At 52.1% G+C, this 15,470-nt stretch overlaps 4 protein-coding genes across 4 annotated transcripts; 2 read left to right on the forward strand and 2 right to left on the reverse strand.

Annotated features, from left to right (window-relative positions):
- Window positions 1-2,304: 2,304 nt before the first annotated feature.
- On the reverse strand, window positions 2,305-4,323 carry NEUTE1DRAFT_82538 (uncharacterized protein; the record flags this gene model as incomplete). Its single annotated transcript, XM_009852963.1, has 2 exons — window positions 2,305-3,461; window positions 3,519-4,323. The coding sequence occupies 2 exons, from the start codon at window positions 4,272-4,274 to the stop codon at window positions 2,889-2,891; spliced, it is 1,329 nt and encodes a 442-aa protein (XP_009851265.1).
- Window positions 4,324-5,508: 1,185 nt separating this feature from the next.
- NEUTE1DRAFT_110351 (uncharacterized protein) lies at window positions 5,509-7,247 on the forward strand (the record flags this gene model as incomplete). The annotated part of the gene is made up of 6 exons (XM_009852964.1): window positions 5,509-5,675; window positions 5,872-5,989; window positions 6,060-6,318; window positions 6,540-6,847; window positions 6,920-7,015; window positions 7,065-7,247. The coding sequence occupies 6 exons, from the start codon at window positions 5,509-5,511 to the stop codon at window positions 7,245-7,247; spliced, it is 1,131 nt and encodes a 376-aa protein (XP_009851266.1).
- Window positions 7,248-7,832: 585 nt separating this feature from the next.
- NEUTE1DRAFT_82541 (uncharacterized protein) lies at window positions 7,833-10,776 on the forward strand (the record flags this gene model as incomplete). Its single annotated transcript, XM_009852965.1, has 5 exons — window positions 7,833-8,230; window positions 8,398-9,505; window positions 9,572-9,656; window positions 9,722-9,807; window positions 9,905-10,776. The coding sequence occupies 5 exons, from the start codon at window positions 7,860-7,862 to the stop codon at window positions 10,544-10,546; spliced, it is 2,292 nt and encodes a 763-aa protein (XP_009851267.1).
- A 7-nt stretch (window positions 10,777-10,783) lies between these two features.
- On the reverse strand, window positions 10,784-13,516 carry NEUTE1DRAFT_82545 (uncharacterized protein; the record flags this gene model as incomplete). Its single annotated transcript, XM_009852966.1, has 2 exons — window positions 10,784-12,868; window positions 12,941-13,516. 2 exons carry the CDS (start codon window positions 13,514-13,516, stop codon window positions 11,114-11,116), a joined length of 2,331 nt encoding a protein of 776 aa, XP_009851268.1.
- Between the last annotated feature and the right edge of the window lie 1,954 nt (window positions 13,517-15,470).

Below are 15,470 nucleotides of genomic sequence, written 5' to 3' on the forward strand. Positions count from 1 at the left end.
TTCATATTCAGAACTTCAGATCGGCGTTTCGCTTACTGCCTTTGCGTGTCGATATTCGTGTCTAAGTGATGTAGAAGGAACATACCAGTCGACGTGTGAGACGGAGAAGTTGATCGAATACCTGGTGAGTTCCGGGTACTCGTATGAAGAGGATCATATTCAGATCAGTTACAATCATTCTCTCTTGTAGTCCTGTTGCTGTTGTACTGCACAGCAAGTCAGTAGTCACTCTGATATTCCTTTCCTAAGCTGTCTAGGACATCATCTTTGGAGGAAGAGCATACCGACAGGTACCATCGTCTAGTCCGTTCCTTACGAGTAGTCTTAGGTAGTTCCATGCTAGGCATGATCGTCCGTAAGTCTTAGACAAGTGTCTAATACCAAAAAAGCTCTCTTACAACTCACAACGGTTATCAACTTGACACTCCCAACTTCAACTCTTCTCCATTGGCATCCTTGTCTCGCCGCTCACGGCCAAGTTAGTGCCAGACGGGCGGAGTGCCTAGAGGTGATTACGTGCATGTTTGAGTGGCGTTGGCGTGCGTGCGTGCGTGCCTGGCATCCTGCAGCCTGTCTTCGGCAGTCTGGACTTGAGTGGATGGTTTCCACGTTACGGGATGACATCGCCGGGCGTCCAGGACCCGGAAAACTCAGTTTTTTTTTTGTTTTGTTTTTTTTTTGTTTTTTTGTTTCTTGGTGATGCTGTACAAAAGACAGGGTAAAGATCTGTCAAACGCTTTTTGGTGGCCATCAGAGAGCATGCACATGGTTGCGGGACACCATTGACCCTGCAATTTGGAAAACGAGTTTTCCGAGAGTTTTGTTTTTGGCGGCATTTCATGCAATTATCCCAACCTTTGAACCCCCCTCCAACTCATTCAACTCTCAAAAGTCAAGGCAAAGGGGGCAATGTTGATCTTCCAGCTGATGGACTAACCGAATGACTGTCATTCTTCTATACTCCTTTCACCTTGTCGAGCTTGATCACACCGAATTCCATATAACAAATGGCTCAATAAGACGGTACACGGGCAGGTCTGCAGTATTCAAGTCATGTAGGCAGGCAAGCTCCTCAGCTTGTTATGAGGAAGGACGAGTGAAATGGATATTGGATTTCAGGATAAGGGACACGAAGCCTATAGGATGCGAGAGAGAAAGGCAGGAAGAAAAGAGAGGAAGAGAGAAACGAGGAGAGAAAGAAAGAAAGAAAGAAAGAAAGAGATACCGACGATTTCTCGAAGCCAGTTCACTCGTGTTCCCTTTTTTTTTTTTTTGTCCTCCTGGAAACACGCGAATTGATGTTTTGATCCAGGTGCGTTATTACACACTCTTACTTGAATCTCTCTGAGAGTATATACAAGCCGAAATCTCCATCCGAGAGCGAGACGTGCAGTCGACACCTCTACCTTCCTACACCCACATTGCTCGCAAGAATGATACAGCCGCGGCATGCCGCTCTCTCCATACAGGTCGTTAGAAAGCCATTTGCGAACCTTCTTCCTTCGAACGAATCCGATGAGAACGCGAATGAGATAGATTTGATAATCTGTGTTCATACATCATCGCCAATGGAACCAAGGTGACAACTGAACCGAACGAACAAAAGGCAAAAAATGGTGGTATTGTTTCTTAAAGGGAAAATACAAACCTCTAGGTAGACGGGAGATTGGGCTCGGAAGGTCCGTTAGTCAAAGAATGGCCAGAGACTTTTGGCAGGTGCGAGTGCTACCGACGGTTCAGTTGCTTGGCCCCGATAGAAGACCGGAAGCGAAGGCTGAAGGGAAGGCGCGGAGAGCAGTTTCGTTGATCGCACAATTCTCATTGGAAAAGCGAGGAACCTTCACACCTTGATGCGGTACTGTGGGTTAGATCGATAGAGGTTACTTGACTTGAGCGAATTCTGACTTTCCGGGGCACCGTCATACTAGAGACTTACTGCGTAGAAATGACTTGACTAAAGAAGACACCACAATGTTAAGTACGTGAGAAACTTGGTTGTGATTCAGCCTGTGTATCCAACAATTCGTTGTTGTATTCCTCTTTTTTTTTTTTTTTTTTTTTTTTTTTTTTTTTCCTTTTTGCGTTAATGTCATCACCTCAAACATTCCCGATGTGGAAAGAAGCCTAGATTGTTATGCTGCCCGAATGTGACTTAACAACTTTGTCGCCTACATGGCGGTAGACATGACCATACTGGAATAACGTCCGTAGTTACTATAACGCCGGCATGAGACGTTCCAAGTGTAATAAAACATCATGAGCAGGGCGGCACTCAGTACACAAGAGCTTCATAATAGTCTAGAGTTTGAAGATGGACCATGAACAGTTGTATTCTATGAAATGCCAAAATGTGCTGATGAAATAATGATATGCCGATAACCCAAGCAAAATACCCGTCCCATGCTATTTCCCTTCCCTTTTCTCTTTCCTTATGCTAATAAAACCCAATCAACGTTAATCATCCCTCATCTAAGAGAACCACAAAGTTCCTTGTTTCCTATCTTCGAACAACCTTGAACAGCCGAGTGGCCCTGCTCTTGGCTTTGAGATAATCTGCTACCGCCTTGAGAAACACGGGTGTTTACCCACATACCATTGAGGCGTGGGCGCGGCGCAGAGAATCGGGTATCTCTGTATGTCAGTCTTTTTTTTGTTTCTTTTTTTGTTTTTCCCCACTTCACCTGTTTTGTTGGCTCCAAGCGGAGAACAAGTAGCGAAGAAAGAAGAGATACCGGATGAGAGCTGACATCATCTGGCCTCTTGAGGCTATCGCCAGGTCTGGATCACGACCGGACTTGCGGAGCGCATAACCCCCATTCATACTGGACATACTGGAGGTTATAGGGCTAACTCCAGATCGGATAGTGGTCAAAGTGGTCAGACATTGTTTAAGCGCGCTGGCGAAGGGTACGCTTGGAGGCAGAGCGGGTGGTGCGAGCCTCGTAGGTGTCCTCCTTAGTCTCACCATAGACCTCACCCTCCATCTTCTTGGCAGCCTCCCACCCTGCCTTCTCAGCCATGGCGACGTTGTCGACGGGCTTGGCGTTCTTGGTCTTCTCAGCAGCGTTGCTGCGGCGCGTGTAGCTCTCGATGAAGAAAGAGATGAAGAGATAGGTGAGAGGAGCAAGGTAGAAGACGTTGAGCCAGATGGCAAAGGTGGAGTTGTTGCTGGTGACGCAGGGAACAACGCGCTGGCCATAGGTGGCCTCGGCGGCGTCGACGCGAGTAGCATTGCCAAAGACAAGGACCTTCTGGCTGTCAACAACAGTGCTGGCGGCCTCGACAGCGGAAGCAGTCTTCTCGGGGTTGGCGACCACAACGGGGATAGTGTAGGAGACGAAGGAGTGGACGATGGCGTAGGAGGCACCGAGAAGGAACTGGGTAATCTGCATGCTGGTGAGGGTACGCTTAATGGGGGTAGGAACGCGGATATTGAAGGCAGTAACGGTGTAGTAGGTGTACTAGGAAACTATCAGCGTTTGTTCATGTTTGGAAAGTGATAGTGACTTTGAACTTACCATCAGGGCGTGGATGAAGGAGTTGACAAAGCAGAAGACCCAGATAGGAGTGGACATGTAGCGCATACCAGCCCACATGCAGAGCATAGCACCGGCGTGGTGGTAGGTCTGGAGAGTGGAGCTAAGCTTGCCCTTGGCGAGGATGATGAGGGTATCAACGACCTCGTAGAACTTGGAGAGGTAGAAGATCCAGCCGTAGAAAGCAAGACCCTCGTTCCACAGACGGCCAGAGTCGAAGCGGCTGGGGTTGCCATCGGCACCGAGGGTGACGTGGGGAGAGTAGGTCTGGAAAGCACCAGCCTCATCGTTGTAGAAGACAGAGTTGCTGAGACCAGCGGGACCGTTGATGCGGCAGACGGAGTCGACGAAACCAGCCAGGCCCTCAGGACCGAAGGGGCTCACGAAGGAGCGGCGGACGGCACCGAGCATGCCAATGAAGGTCCAGGCCGAGTATACAGCGAGGAAGACATTGTGGGCAATGACGAACCAGTGGAAAGGCCTGGTCTTGCTGATGGCCCAGGGCTTCTTGCCGGTGGACTTGTTGTAGATGTTGAGGAGCTTGGCGGTCACGGCGTAGACGGTAGCGATCGTGAGAGGGACCTTGGGGTCCAACCAGGCGTAGTAGACATCATCGGGGATGTCAAAGACTGTCGAGGAGTTGGGGCCGGCTGGGGGAGGAGGAACGAAGCCCGGGTTGGTGGCGGGTGGGAACTTGAAGAGGGATGCCTTGGGCAAGGAGAAGGAGATGGACGCCATTCTGACTCCTGGTGCAACCTAAATCGAGTTGGATTCGGTGAAGGATGATGTTGAAAGAGAACCGGGGAGAGAGAAAGCTCGAAAACCGTAACGGACGTCTGCGAGGTTTTGTTCTTGCGTCTTTTGTCAACTTTTTAAACAAACCTTATAAGAGGATCCCCAACGCTTTCGGGATCGTCCAATCTCTGCGCCTCACTAAAAAGGTACTCGGTACTTCTGGGTACTTCTGGGTACGTACTTCAGTGGACTGCGGGGTCGTGGTGAACGTCAACAATTGGCCAGATGGACGCCCGCGGGATGGCGACACTGGAGACGACCGGGACTGGTTTGCGTTGTCTGAGCCTCTGGGTTGATGAGATGGTCCTATTCGCCGGGTGGATGAGGTTGCTGCCGGCGTCGGATCGGCTCGGAACGGGAAACAGGACGAGCGTGATCAGATAAGTAGAGGTCTACAAACTTTATGGGCCAGTCAAGAAGTTTGCACCGGAGTGTAATATCTGGTTGCTTGGCCGGGGAAAGAGAAGGGGAGAACAAATTAACTTTAGTAAAGAAGATGAGGATCAAACCAGGTAGGTAGGCTACAAGCAGCCAGAGATAGCCATTATAGATAGAGGCGACATGTTCCTCAAGTTCATCACTGCAGCAAACTTGATTTACCAGGGGTCAAAGAGGGCAGTGAGCGACGAGCGGCAGGACTGATAAGGTACCTCAAAGGTACGAGCAGACACCAAGGCAAAAATTGGGCGAGGGCATCTCATCCATGGCAGACAGAGGCAGGCTTGGACCGTTGTTGGCTTCTTTTCCTACGTACTTCCCTTGGATTATTGGGCAAGAGGCTGGGCTTGCAGTTGCATGGCAAGACCACCGCAGCACTCCGGGACATTGCCCGTCAAGGCACCTCGCAAACCGAAGGCACATCGCAAAGGGCACATTCCAAAGCCACCTTTCGAAAGGCACCTCTCGTCACGCAACACCGTAACCTGGCTGTCTCGCCGATACCTCTAAGCATGATGATACAGAGCGCTTGCCGTTACTGGTGAGCCATGAACGAGACTTCCCAGTTGAAAATGGTAACTTGTCCCAAGGGCTCCACCCAGAACCTAGTATCAGAGAAATCCAGATCATGCCTGTGTGGTGGTTTGGTGGACAAAGGCAAGGTAGACAGGTAGTTTCCAGCAGACTTCCATAGAGCTTCCATGAAGGCACATTGGACAATTCAAAAGCAAACAGGAACATGCCCGGCCTGTTTGCAAAGCATTCAACCGAGATGTCAACATTTTCCTTGCCAGTATCTGGCAGCAGTACCGTGGGCGTTGCTCTCCTATATCACTCGCCGCTGGGCAAGGGTCCACTCATACATGCACCGAGTTTATCGCGACTCCGCGAGTTCGTGGGCTTCAGGTAGGTATCGGTACCTTGGCAGTACAAGACACTGGTGCAAGTCAAGACCAGCTTCAGCCGACCCATATATTACCAAAAACAGCAGGAGAAGGACTCATTGAGGGTTTTCATTGGTTCACCATATTCACTTTCCCAACCCAGCTGAGTAATTAACAAGCTGCTTGATCCTGGACAATAGAACGCTCTGTTGATGAAGGCGACCATATCGGGAGCCGCGGGGCGAGGGCGACAGCAGCAGCAGCAGCACCTACAGCAAGAGGCGGGCGGTTATCGCTACCATGGCACCTGCCCATCCAGTATCTGCCCCAACGAAGGTACGTAGGTGCATGTCATGTCATTGAAGAGGCGTTACAGTGTTGTCAAGCGAGGCAATCACTTTGACAGCAACTGAATGGAAAGGAAGAGGAACAAGATTCAACGGCACCGGATCACTCGGTGGCGGGCGTGAGCTTTGACGTCTTGGGTTGTCTTGGCAATGCGAAACCGAGGGTTGACGCGTTCGCGGTCATGGAGACGGATCCTGTTGTTGCCAAACAGCCGGGAGGTGATGTCAGTTTGGAAAATCGGATGAGATGGCATTTAGCGACCCAGGCGTGCCGACGGCTTGGCGTTGCCGCTCCAAATCGAATCGCCGACCGGCTTGGTTCGTCCGATCACGTCGACCCTGGGCTTCACTAGCTTCCAACTCTCTCTAGGCCGATTTGGACTCCCGCTACAAACTTTGCATGTGAAAGTTCAAGACAGGGAGCTTATAAATTTCGAGACTCCATTGGCGGTATCCAAAGAAAAAGTATCCATTATCCCGAGGTTCGTCGAAGATGAGGTCCACTTTGGGGAGTACCTAATCGCACTTACACCATGTAGAATCCTCAAAGAGGACGCGGTTCACGGTTGTCAGGCGCGGTCCTAGGCGCTCGAGATCGCCAGGGCTACCTTACAAATTCAACAAAAAGTTTCAGAAAAAGGCAGCCTCTTTACCCCGCCATTTGATCCACATCTCCCCAACAGTTGGAAAGAGCTTGCATTTCATGCACTGTAACTCTGCGCGCCTCACTAAAACTACCTCTACGGACACTACACACACGCGTCTGGGGCTGTGGCAGGCAAACAAGATGTCGCAAGGCGGAAGGTCTCGTGCCTGGGGCTTTGCCCGCGCAGAAGGCAAGTGGAAGGTAGCACGCCGCAAATCTTGGCATCAGGTTTGGGTTTCTGTTGAATGACACCGTACAAACTACAAACACAAGGTGAACCCCCGCTACGACTTTTTCATTTTTTCATTTTTCTTTCATTGCGACTGTCGCCTCCCCCACGACGTCGGCAATGGTTTGTCGTCAAGAAAGGTGAGAAAGGGGACGTGAGGATTCCCCAGACGAGACAAAAAGTCAACAGTTCGACAAGCACGTGAAAGGAACATGGATCCAAGAGCAAAAGTGCTGTCAAACGCCCACGCCCACGCTGCCCACGCCTTTGATCGCCAGTTTTCTCCAGAACAACGTCCACTTCCCCCGCATTCCTTCCGTGGCCGTGCTCCTCCCGTTCCCGCGTGGGTATCACAAGGATATTAAGCCGTGAAGGAGAAGATCTGGATTGCAGATGGTTCCCGCAAGGTGAGCCGCTTGGGCGTACCATTGTGTCTTTTTGTGTATCCAAAGTTTGAGATACACTAAAACTCCCTTCTTGATAAGCAACATCTGATTGTCGTTCAACGAAGCAAAGGTGATAGCTGCTTCCAATAACAATGGCCGTCCGTTATGAGCAGTTGGAACAAGGTCGTGAATTTAAGGTCTTTTCTGCATGGGCAATGCTGCACGTTGCCTGTATGTATTTACCTAAAGTTCATTTCCAGCAGAAGAAACTCCGTCGCTATGCCAAAGATGGACTTGGACTTATGCCCAGCCTTGGCGACGATACCCTTAAGGGTCTCAGCGTAGGAATGTTGCTTCACCTCCAGTCGTACTTGTCCAACCGAGGTATGCACGGACACTCTTCCAGTCTTGTGTAACCATGTGTCCACAAGAGGGTTCAGATGAGGGGTGAAAAGAGGGGGACGGGACAAGAGGGAGAATTAAGCTTAAGGTCTGATGATGCACGTTTGACACCATTCCCATCTCCATCTCGTCCGATCTGGTGTCGCTGCAATTGCGTCGCGTCTTGATCGCATTTTCCAAGATCTAAACGCTTAAAATGGCCTCTTCTGTATCCGGCCCCACTCCGCCCGGGCTACCGCCGCTACCGCCCGGACACGGCGATTACTTCACCGAGACGCAGTGGTCCGTGCTCATGTCCCTACTGGACGCTACTGTTCCTTCCATCACAGCAGTCTCAGACAGGAAAGATGACAAGACACAGCTCGGGATTACCGATGCCGAGTTCAAGGAAATCGTCACCAAGGCACAGGCCAGTGTGGTGAAGAAACCCGCTGTTGAGGATATCACAGCTTATCTGGCCGAAAGGCCGTCCAATGACCCGGCCTTCTGCCGTGCCGTGCGCCGGGTCCTCGGCAACGTCCCGCCATCCGCACAAAAGCGGCTCGGAGGCGTCTTATCCGCTCTCTCGTAAGCCACCACCAACACATACAATACTAGTGTTCCATTCAGATTACACATGACCTCCAAAACGGGAACGCACACCCAAGTGTTGCCCCGGACTACCCCTTTTCCTTGAAATATCCAGGTGTCAACAAAATAAGACAAAGATGTGAGTGCTAACCTTCCAACCCTAGGACACGGCCCGGCAGCCTCCTCCTGACAGGCTATGCCACCCCCATCCAGGACCAGCCCCTCCACATCCGAGAATCCATCCTCCGGAGCTGGTCCTCCTCATGGTTCGGTACTCCCCGCACCCTCTACAAAATCTTCACTGCCATCGCCAAAGTACTTTGGCTCCAGACGAGCCCTCTCTTTCGCACCGTCACCGGCTACCCGGATGTGCCAATAAACTGGAATCCAGGCCCCACAGAGGACTTTGGATTTCTGCAATTCGACACTTCTGTTAGTGAACCCGCCACTGTCGACACCGACGTGGTCATCATCGGCTCTGGCTGCGGCGGCGGCGTGTGCGCCAAAGTTCTCGCCGAAGCGGGGCACCGCGTTCTCGTCGTCGACAAGGGGTATTACTTTAATCCGGCACAGCTGCCCATGCCCATGGAGCAGAGCGGGTTTCATTTATTCGAAAACAACGGGCTCGTCAATAGTGTTGATGGCTCCATCAACGCCGTGGCGGGGTCGTGCTGGGGCGGCGGCGGTAGTGTTAACTGGAGCGTTAGCCTGCAGACGCCGGGGTATGTGAGGAAGGAGTGGTCGGAGCAGCACGGCTTGCCGTTTTTCGAGAGCGCCGAGTTCCAGAACTGCTTGGATCGCGTGTACGAGTTCATGGGCGTTGTAAGTGGTGATAAAGTGAGGACAACTTATCGGGGGCAGAAGCTGCTGGAAGGGAGCAGGAAGCTGGGTTACGAGGCGCACGTGTGTCCCCAGAATAACGGCGGGAAGGAACACTGGTGTGGGCATTGCCCTTTGGGTTGTGGTAGCGCGGAGAAGCAGGGGCCGGCGGTCAGTTGGCTGCCGGCGGCGGCGAAAAAGGGGGCTACCTTCATGGAAGGTTTTTCGGTGGACAAGATTTTGTGGGATGAGTCTTCTTCGTCGTCGTCGTGGTTCGGATCAGGAGGGAAGAAGAAGGCGGTGGGCGTGGAGGGAACGTGGACTGCGAGGGATACTAATGGGGGAGTGATTGGGGAACGGAAGACAAGAAAGGTCGTTATCAAGGCGAAGAAGGTCATTGTTTCTGCTGGAACGCTTAACAGTCCTTTGATTCTTCACAGGAGCGGGTTGAATGTGAGTGCTCACCAACGACTGGTTGTGTTTAATCAAGAGGATTTGGGAGACTCACAATCTGAACAGAACCACCATATTGGCCGCAACCTCCATGTCCATCCCGTTAAATTCATCGGCGCTTACTACGAGGATGATGTGAATCCCTGGGAAGGTCAGTCTCCAGCATTGTCTCGCCACTTGCAGCATTCTCATAACTAACCACAATGCGGACCATAGGTGGCGTCATCACCACCATCTGCACCGCCTTTGAGAACCTCGACGGCCAAGGCCACGGCGTTAAGTTAGAAGACACGTGCATGCTTGTACGTATTCCCTCTTCCCTTCGTCCTCCTTTACTTATCACCCCATCCCTTTTTCTCTTCAAACCCTCCACCATACTAACCCTTCGCTCCCAACCAGCCTCACTCAATTCTATCCCAAGTCCCCTGGCGCGGCGCCCTCTCCTGGAAGCTATCCTGCTTGCGCTACCCACAATTAAGCGCGTGGCTTTCTCTTTCGCGCGACCGGGACACCGGCCGAGTTTACGCCGACCCGGTGACCGGGAAACTCTGCATCGAGTACACCATCTCGTCCTTCGACGCGAGCCTCAATTTCGAGGGAATCATCGCTTTGGCAAAAATCGCCTATGTCACGGGTGCGAGCGAGATTGATCCTTTCTTGCCGGGGGTGGAACCTTTTGTTCGATCTTCCCCCGGTACTCCTTCCACCCCAACTGAAGAAGCGAAGGAGGAAGATTACGATAAGGGAGTTAAGGACCCTCTATTTGAGAAGTGGCTGTCCACCCTCCTCCACCAGAGGGATAACGCACCACTTTGCCCGCCTTATGTATCGGCGCACCAAATGGGCACGTGCAGGATGAGTAGCAAGCCGGAAAACGGCGTGGTGGATCCTAAGGGGAAGGTTTGGGGCACCGAGGGGTTGTATGTAGCGGATGCCAGCGTGTTTCCGAGTGCGAGTGGAGTGAATCCAATGGTTACGAACATGGCGATTGCGGATTGGATTGCGAATGGGGTGGCGAGGGATTTGGGGAAGAAAATCTGAAAAGAGGATTTACGAAGGCAGAGGTATGTAGAGGGTTGTGAGGTGGCAGATAACCGCGGAGTTGATGAGTGTGGTGATCAGTTATATGGCTTTCAAGGTGATGTTAGGGTTGACGGATAAGTGGTGGTTTGGCAGGAAGTTTTCTTGTCGCAGTTGTGTGTTTTGCTTTTGCTCTAGTGCTCGAATTTGATTTTCCCGAGCTTTGCAATATTAATCGTATGCCAGTAGTTAAAAAGCAGCTCATGATCTGGTGTATTTTCTGCATGACCCAACGCTGACAGCATCGCCTGGCAACCACATCTCCCGAACGCATCCACTAAATAGGAACGTCTTGCGAAAAGAAACTGATACTCAGGAGGCAAGAATTGCAACCGGTAATGATCATCACGACTACCAAGAAAAATGTATCCTCTCCTCGTGTTCTCCTATTCTATTCATAAAACCAAACGTCAACTCGTCAACTCGTCAACCCGTCATCCTCCTCTTCGTCATCCCCATCCTGATCATTCCTGTCTTTCCACCTCTTCCCGAATTACTTCCTCTCCTCGACCAGCGAGGTGTTCCATCCTACGCCCCAACAGCGCCGCCGTTCTTAACAACCTCCACTTCCCCAACCGCTGCTTCACTTCCAACCGTGGCCCCAGGCCCCTCATACTTCCCCAGCCTCGCCACCAACATGGTATTCTGCCTCTGCAACTCGCCCACCTGCTCCCTCAACATCTCCATCTGCCTCAACGCCAGATCCCTCTCCGCTTTAACCTTCTCCATCTCCCTCAGCACATTAGCTTTTTCCTCCTTTTCAGCCGCCTTCCTCAGCTTCTCCTTCGCTTTCCGCTCCTCCCGCAGCCGGTGCTGCTCCAACCGCGTCAGCTCGCGCTGGTACTTCTCTTCCTGCTTCGCGAGCTCGCGCTCGTGCTTCTCGCGTAGTTTGGCAAGTCGGGCGTCCTCGTGCACCGCCTTGCTGCTTTTGTTGTGCTTGGAGGCGGTGTCATCATCGAGGGCAGCGGCAGCCGCGGCGGCGGCGAGTCCCTTCTCTTCCTGTTCGCGCCGCTTGGCGGCTTGTTTGGCTTGGAGACGGTGCAGTTTCTCTTCGGCCTTGCGGTGGCGCTCCTCGAGCTTGCGGACTTCTCTTTCGTGCTTTTCGCGCCGCGCGGAGTAGTGGTCGGGGAGATGAATGCTGCCGTTGTCGCCGGTAACGGTGGGCTGAAGAGAAGAGGCGGATTCGGTGGCGGAGAGTTCGGAGCGGATGGACGTCGCGCTAGTGGGATCGTTGGAGAGGTCGCCATTGCCGTTAACGGTGAGGGACTGACCGGATGCGTTGATGGGGTGGCCTTCTCCTTCCGTGGCGGAGACGAAGCTGCGGATGGAGGACACATCGCTTTCGATGTCAGAGGAAGAGATGGAGGAGGCGAGTGAAGCGGTGTCATCGTCGGTGTTGTTGTTGGTAGTGCCGGCGAAGTTGGCCACTTTGTTGGCTACGGCATTGCCTGCTGCGCCGAGAGCACCGGTCAACATACCGTAGAGACCACTCGACTGCGAAGCAGGGGCTTCTTCCTCGACAGCCTCTGTCTCTCGTAACGGAGATTGGGCATGGTCGGCCTTATCGACACCAGCAGCTCTTTTCTGTTGTACGGTAACGTCCTTGCGCTGAATGTCGTCTGGTGCCGTCGTAGCTGCAGCAGGTTGCGGGACAGCCTGTGCTGTTTGCTCCAGCACCTCTTCGCCATCACTTTCGGTAAGCTCTTCGATACTTTTGGTTGACAGCCAATCTAGTAAACGGGCAGCGTCGTTAGTTATTCCGCCAGGAGTTCCTCTTTCGACCATAAACCTAGGCACACTGCCTCCGGGGTCACTGCGTGTCACCATGAGCCACTCGACAGCAAAGTGTTGGTCATCATCGTCTCCCTTTAAAGAGGATCTGCCACCATCATCAGCTCCATCTGCCACTGCCATTGCCGCTTTCTTAGCAGACCGCAGCACAGCCTCCTTTTTGAGGTCATCCACGTCTGCCTGATCCAGCGCATCCTTCATCTCGTGAAACTCCTCCCTACTGAGTTCCGAAGAAGATTTCGTCCTTCTCAACGGCCTATCCAGCGGAATCTCCCTGATAACCTCGACGGATTCGTACTGTCCCCTGATGAAATCCGACCTAGCAGGGGCATCGGGGTGTTCACATGGTCTCGACACCAACATGAACTGTCTCGGCTGTCGCGGTCCCTTTTCCAACGCATTTCCAGTAGCCCCAGGCCCAGGCATCATCAGACAGGTGACAAAGTCCCTAGGCGTAGTCGGCCCAGGAAACCTCGCGCTCACCAGGAACACCTCCAGCCTCCCTCGTCCTTGTTCCCCGCTGCTATCACCTTCTGCGCCTCCTCCTCCTCCTCCGGCGCCTACACTCACACGCTCAAGCCTCTTCTCTCCACCAATACCTCTAATATTTCCCGTGCCCGGCTCCGTCCCATTCTCCTGATACCGCTTTATACTTTCAGCGAACTCCCTCTCCAGCCCTGCCCGCCACTTGTCAAAGGCCACATCTTTATGGACGCTCCTCCGCGCGAACCAGGCGCCCTTTCCGTCTTTCGCAGAGAGCTTGTACACGTTGATGCCGAGCGGGTTCTCTTTGGTATTGGAAACTTTGCACTCTTTCCATTCTTTGCGGAGCTTGGTGGCTGTTTCGGCTGCTTCCGCTGAGAGCTTTATTGGGAGGAAGCCGGAATTGTCAGGCTGGTGGCGACCAGTTATGGCCGAGCTGGTTGCTGAGCGGGGGCGGCCTTGAGCGGCACCGGCGGCTTTCGCCGTGGCGGCAGCGACGCTGGGTGGTATCGGGATCGAGTCGACGAGGGTTTGGGCATTGGTGAACGTGGAGGTCATGAGGGCTTGTAGGTCCGAGTCGGGTCTGCCGGCGAGGTCGGTAGGCCAGGAGATGGGGCCGAGGGCCTGGAAGGGTTCGTGATGCGCTGGTCCGCCCATTGTGCCTGTGATATGTGGGTGAGGGGAAGTTGGGGCTCGTTTATGGCGGTGGTGGGTAGTCTGAGGATGAAGCTGGAAGAAATTGTGCGTATATAGCCGGGCTCTGCACAGATACCACTGTCGAGGATATGGTGATGGTTGGCAGTGGTGAATGTTGGGTCAAGTAGAAGGGCGAGCGAATCGCCATACAAGTTAAAGTGCCAGTCTGGTTTAGAATAGGTGATTCGTCGGTAATATCGTAGACGGGTAGGGATGAGATTCGACGACTTCGGGGTTCGATGTATAGGTCCAGTTCGTAACAATTCTCAAGTTGTTGGAGGGGTTGTTCTCTGCGTCTTGTTGATCTTTGTAATCTTGATGATTCAAATAGTTCGATCTGTATGGGTTTTGTATTCTAGGAACGATCTAACCACGCAGTCGTAATCAAGAACTTGACCGAACCTCCAGACTGACATCGATCCATGTTGTTACGCTCTTGGCTGGATACCCTGTTGTCTTTGTTGTTCCCGCTGCCAAACACTTGGTCTGGTCTTGGCATACACCTCTGATAGTGTACATTGTAACACCGCATGTGATTACTCTACTGACTGCATAAGAAGTTCTCGGGCTATTATGGTAGTGTAGTATTTCTTATAGTTATAACTAACATATTACTTATTAGTACTTTCTTCCAATCCTATTCGCAGTAACTTCCTTTACAGTGACATAAATCAAAATAATAGATGTGTTGTAGTAAGTATCATCAACTGCGCAGTCTTCCAACGTTTTAGTTTTGACCAAAAACTATGGCAATATTGCGATGCATTTGGAGTGTGTGTGCCCAAGCAGACTGGGCGTTTGGCGGCCAAGAATGGACCAGACGTTTGGTGTTGGAAATGACGTCATATCCTCCCAGGGGATCGTAAAGTGCACTAACGACCCCATCCCCTATAGCGGGGAAACCAGCAGCAGAAGGAAGTCACTTACATGACCTGACGTCCAATGATGTCCTCAGATGCCGTCTTAACCGTCGAGCCGACAGTGATGAAACTCGTATACGCGGAAGAGCACGAGGTAACACAATACGCCTAACTTCTCACACAATCATCCCATCGCTGATGAACTGTTTACTCATTTGCTTCATATGACAAGGGGGATGCTCGGAAGAGCGCCAATCCAAACACTGACATCATGCACCTGGCTAGGAGTTGACGTTGATGATGCACTCATTTGGCGTCGAAAAGGCGCCTTCTCAATGATCTTCGACTCAGTCCGAAATATTGGACTTATGAATCTAGAAGAAAAGGGCCGAGATGCACCAAAATACCTAAGATGGCAATGCCGATCACGCCAAATAACTTTGTAAGTCCATCATATCTAATTCCTGCTCTCTTCTTCTGAGTAGAAGCTTCCATGTGTTCGAGGCCAGCACTAGCCATTCGTCAATCAGCTCATCGCATCCGGATTATGATCTGCTCGACTAGTTGTGGGTTCTCGTTATCCCTTATCATCTTGAATATCTACTTAACTGGGGGATTGTGGATGCCAGGAACTCCAGGCTGGCAGGGAAGTTGTGGCAGAGAAGCCAATTATGAGGCCTTGTCGAGTTCTTGTTTTCGCCTGACACGACCGCTTTGCTGAGCGACCCACGAGTTCAGACTCGGCGAACGTGCTGGCGTATCCTCGCTGTGTTGATATCCCCGAGGATCGGTCCGTAGCGTCGTTGGGCGAGGAGGGGTAGGTTGGGGCGGCTGGTTGTTGTGGCTGAGGGTTCGTTCGGGTACGATTATATTTCCGTCGCCAACCCCAGATGAGGGGGAGGATATGTCCCTCATGCGATGGCGTCGACCTTTGAATGTGATGCAGGGTGACAGCAAGTAGTTTACATCATAGTGGCTGACATGCTGTATTTTTCTCGTGCCATTCGAAACTGCAGTCGTCGCGAGGGATTCGTTTGGCGATGGGTCGGAAGAGC

The sequence above is a fragment of the Neurospora tetrasperma genome (assembly GCF_000213175.1).
Source record: "Neurospora tetrasperma FGSC 2508 unplaced genomic scaffold NEUTE1scaffold_3, whole genome shotgun sequence".
In the NCBI taxonomy this organism is placed as follows: Eukaryota; Fungi; Ascomycota; class Sordariomycetes; order Sordariales; family Sordariaceae; genus Neurospora; species Neurospora tetrasperma.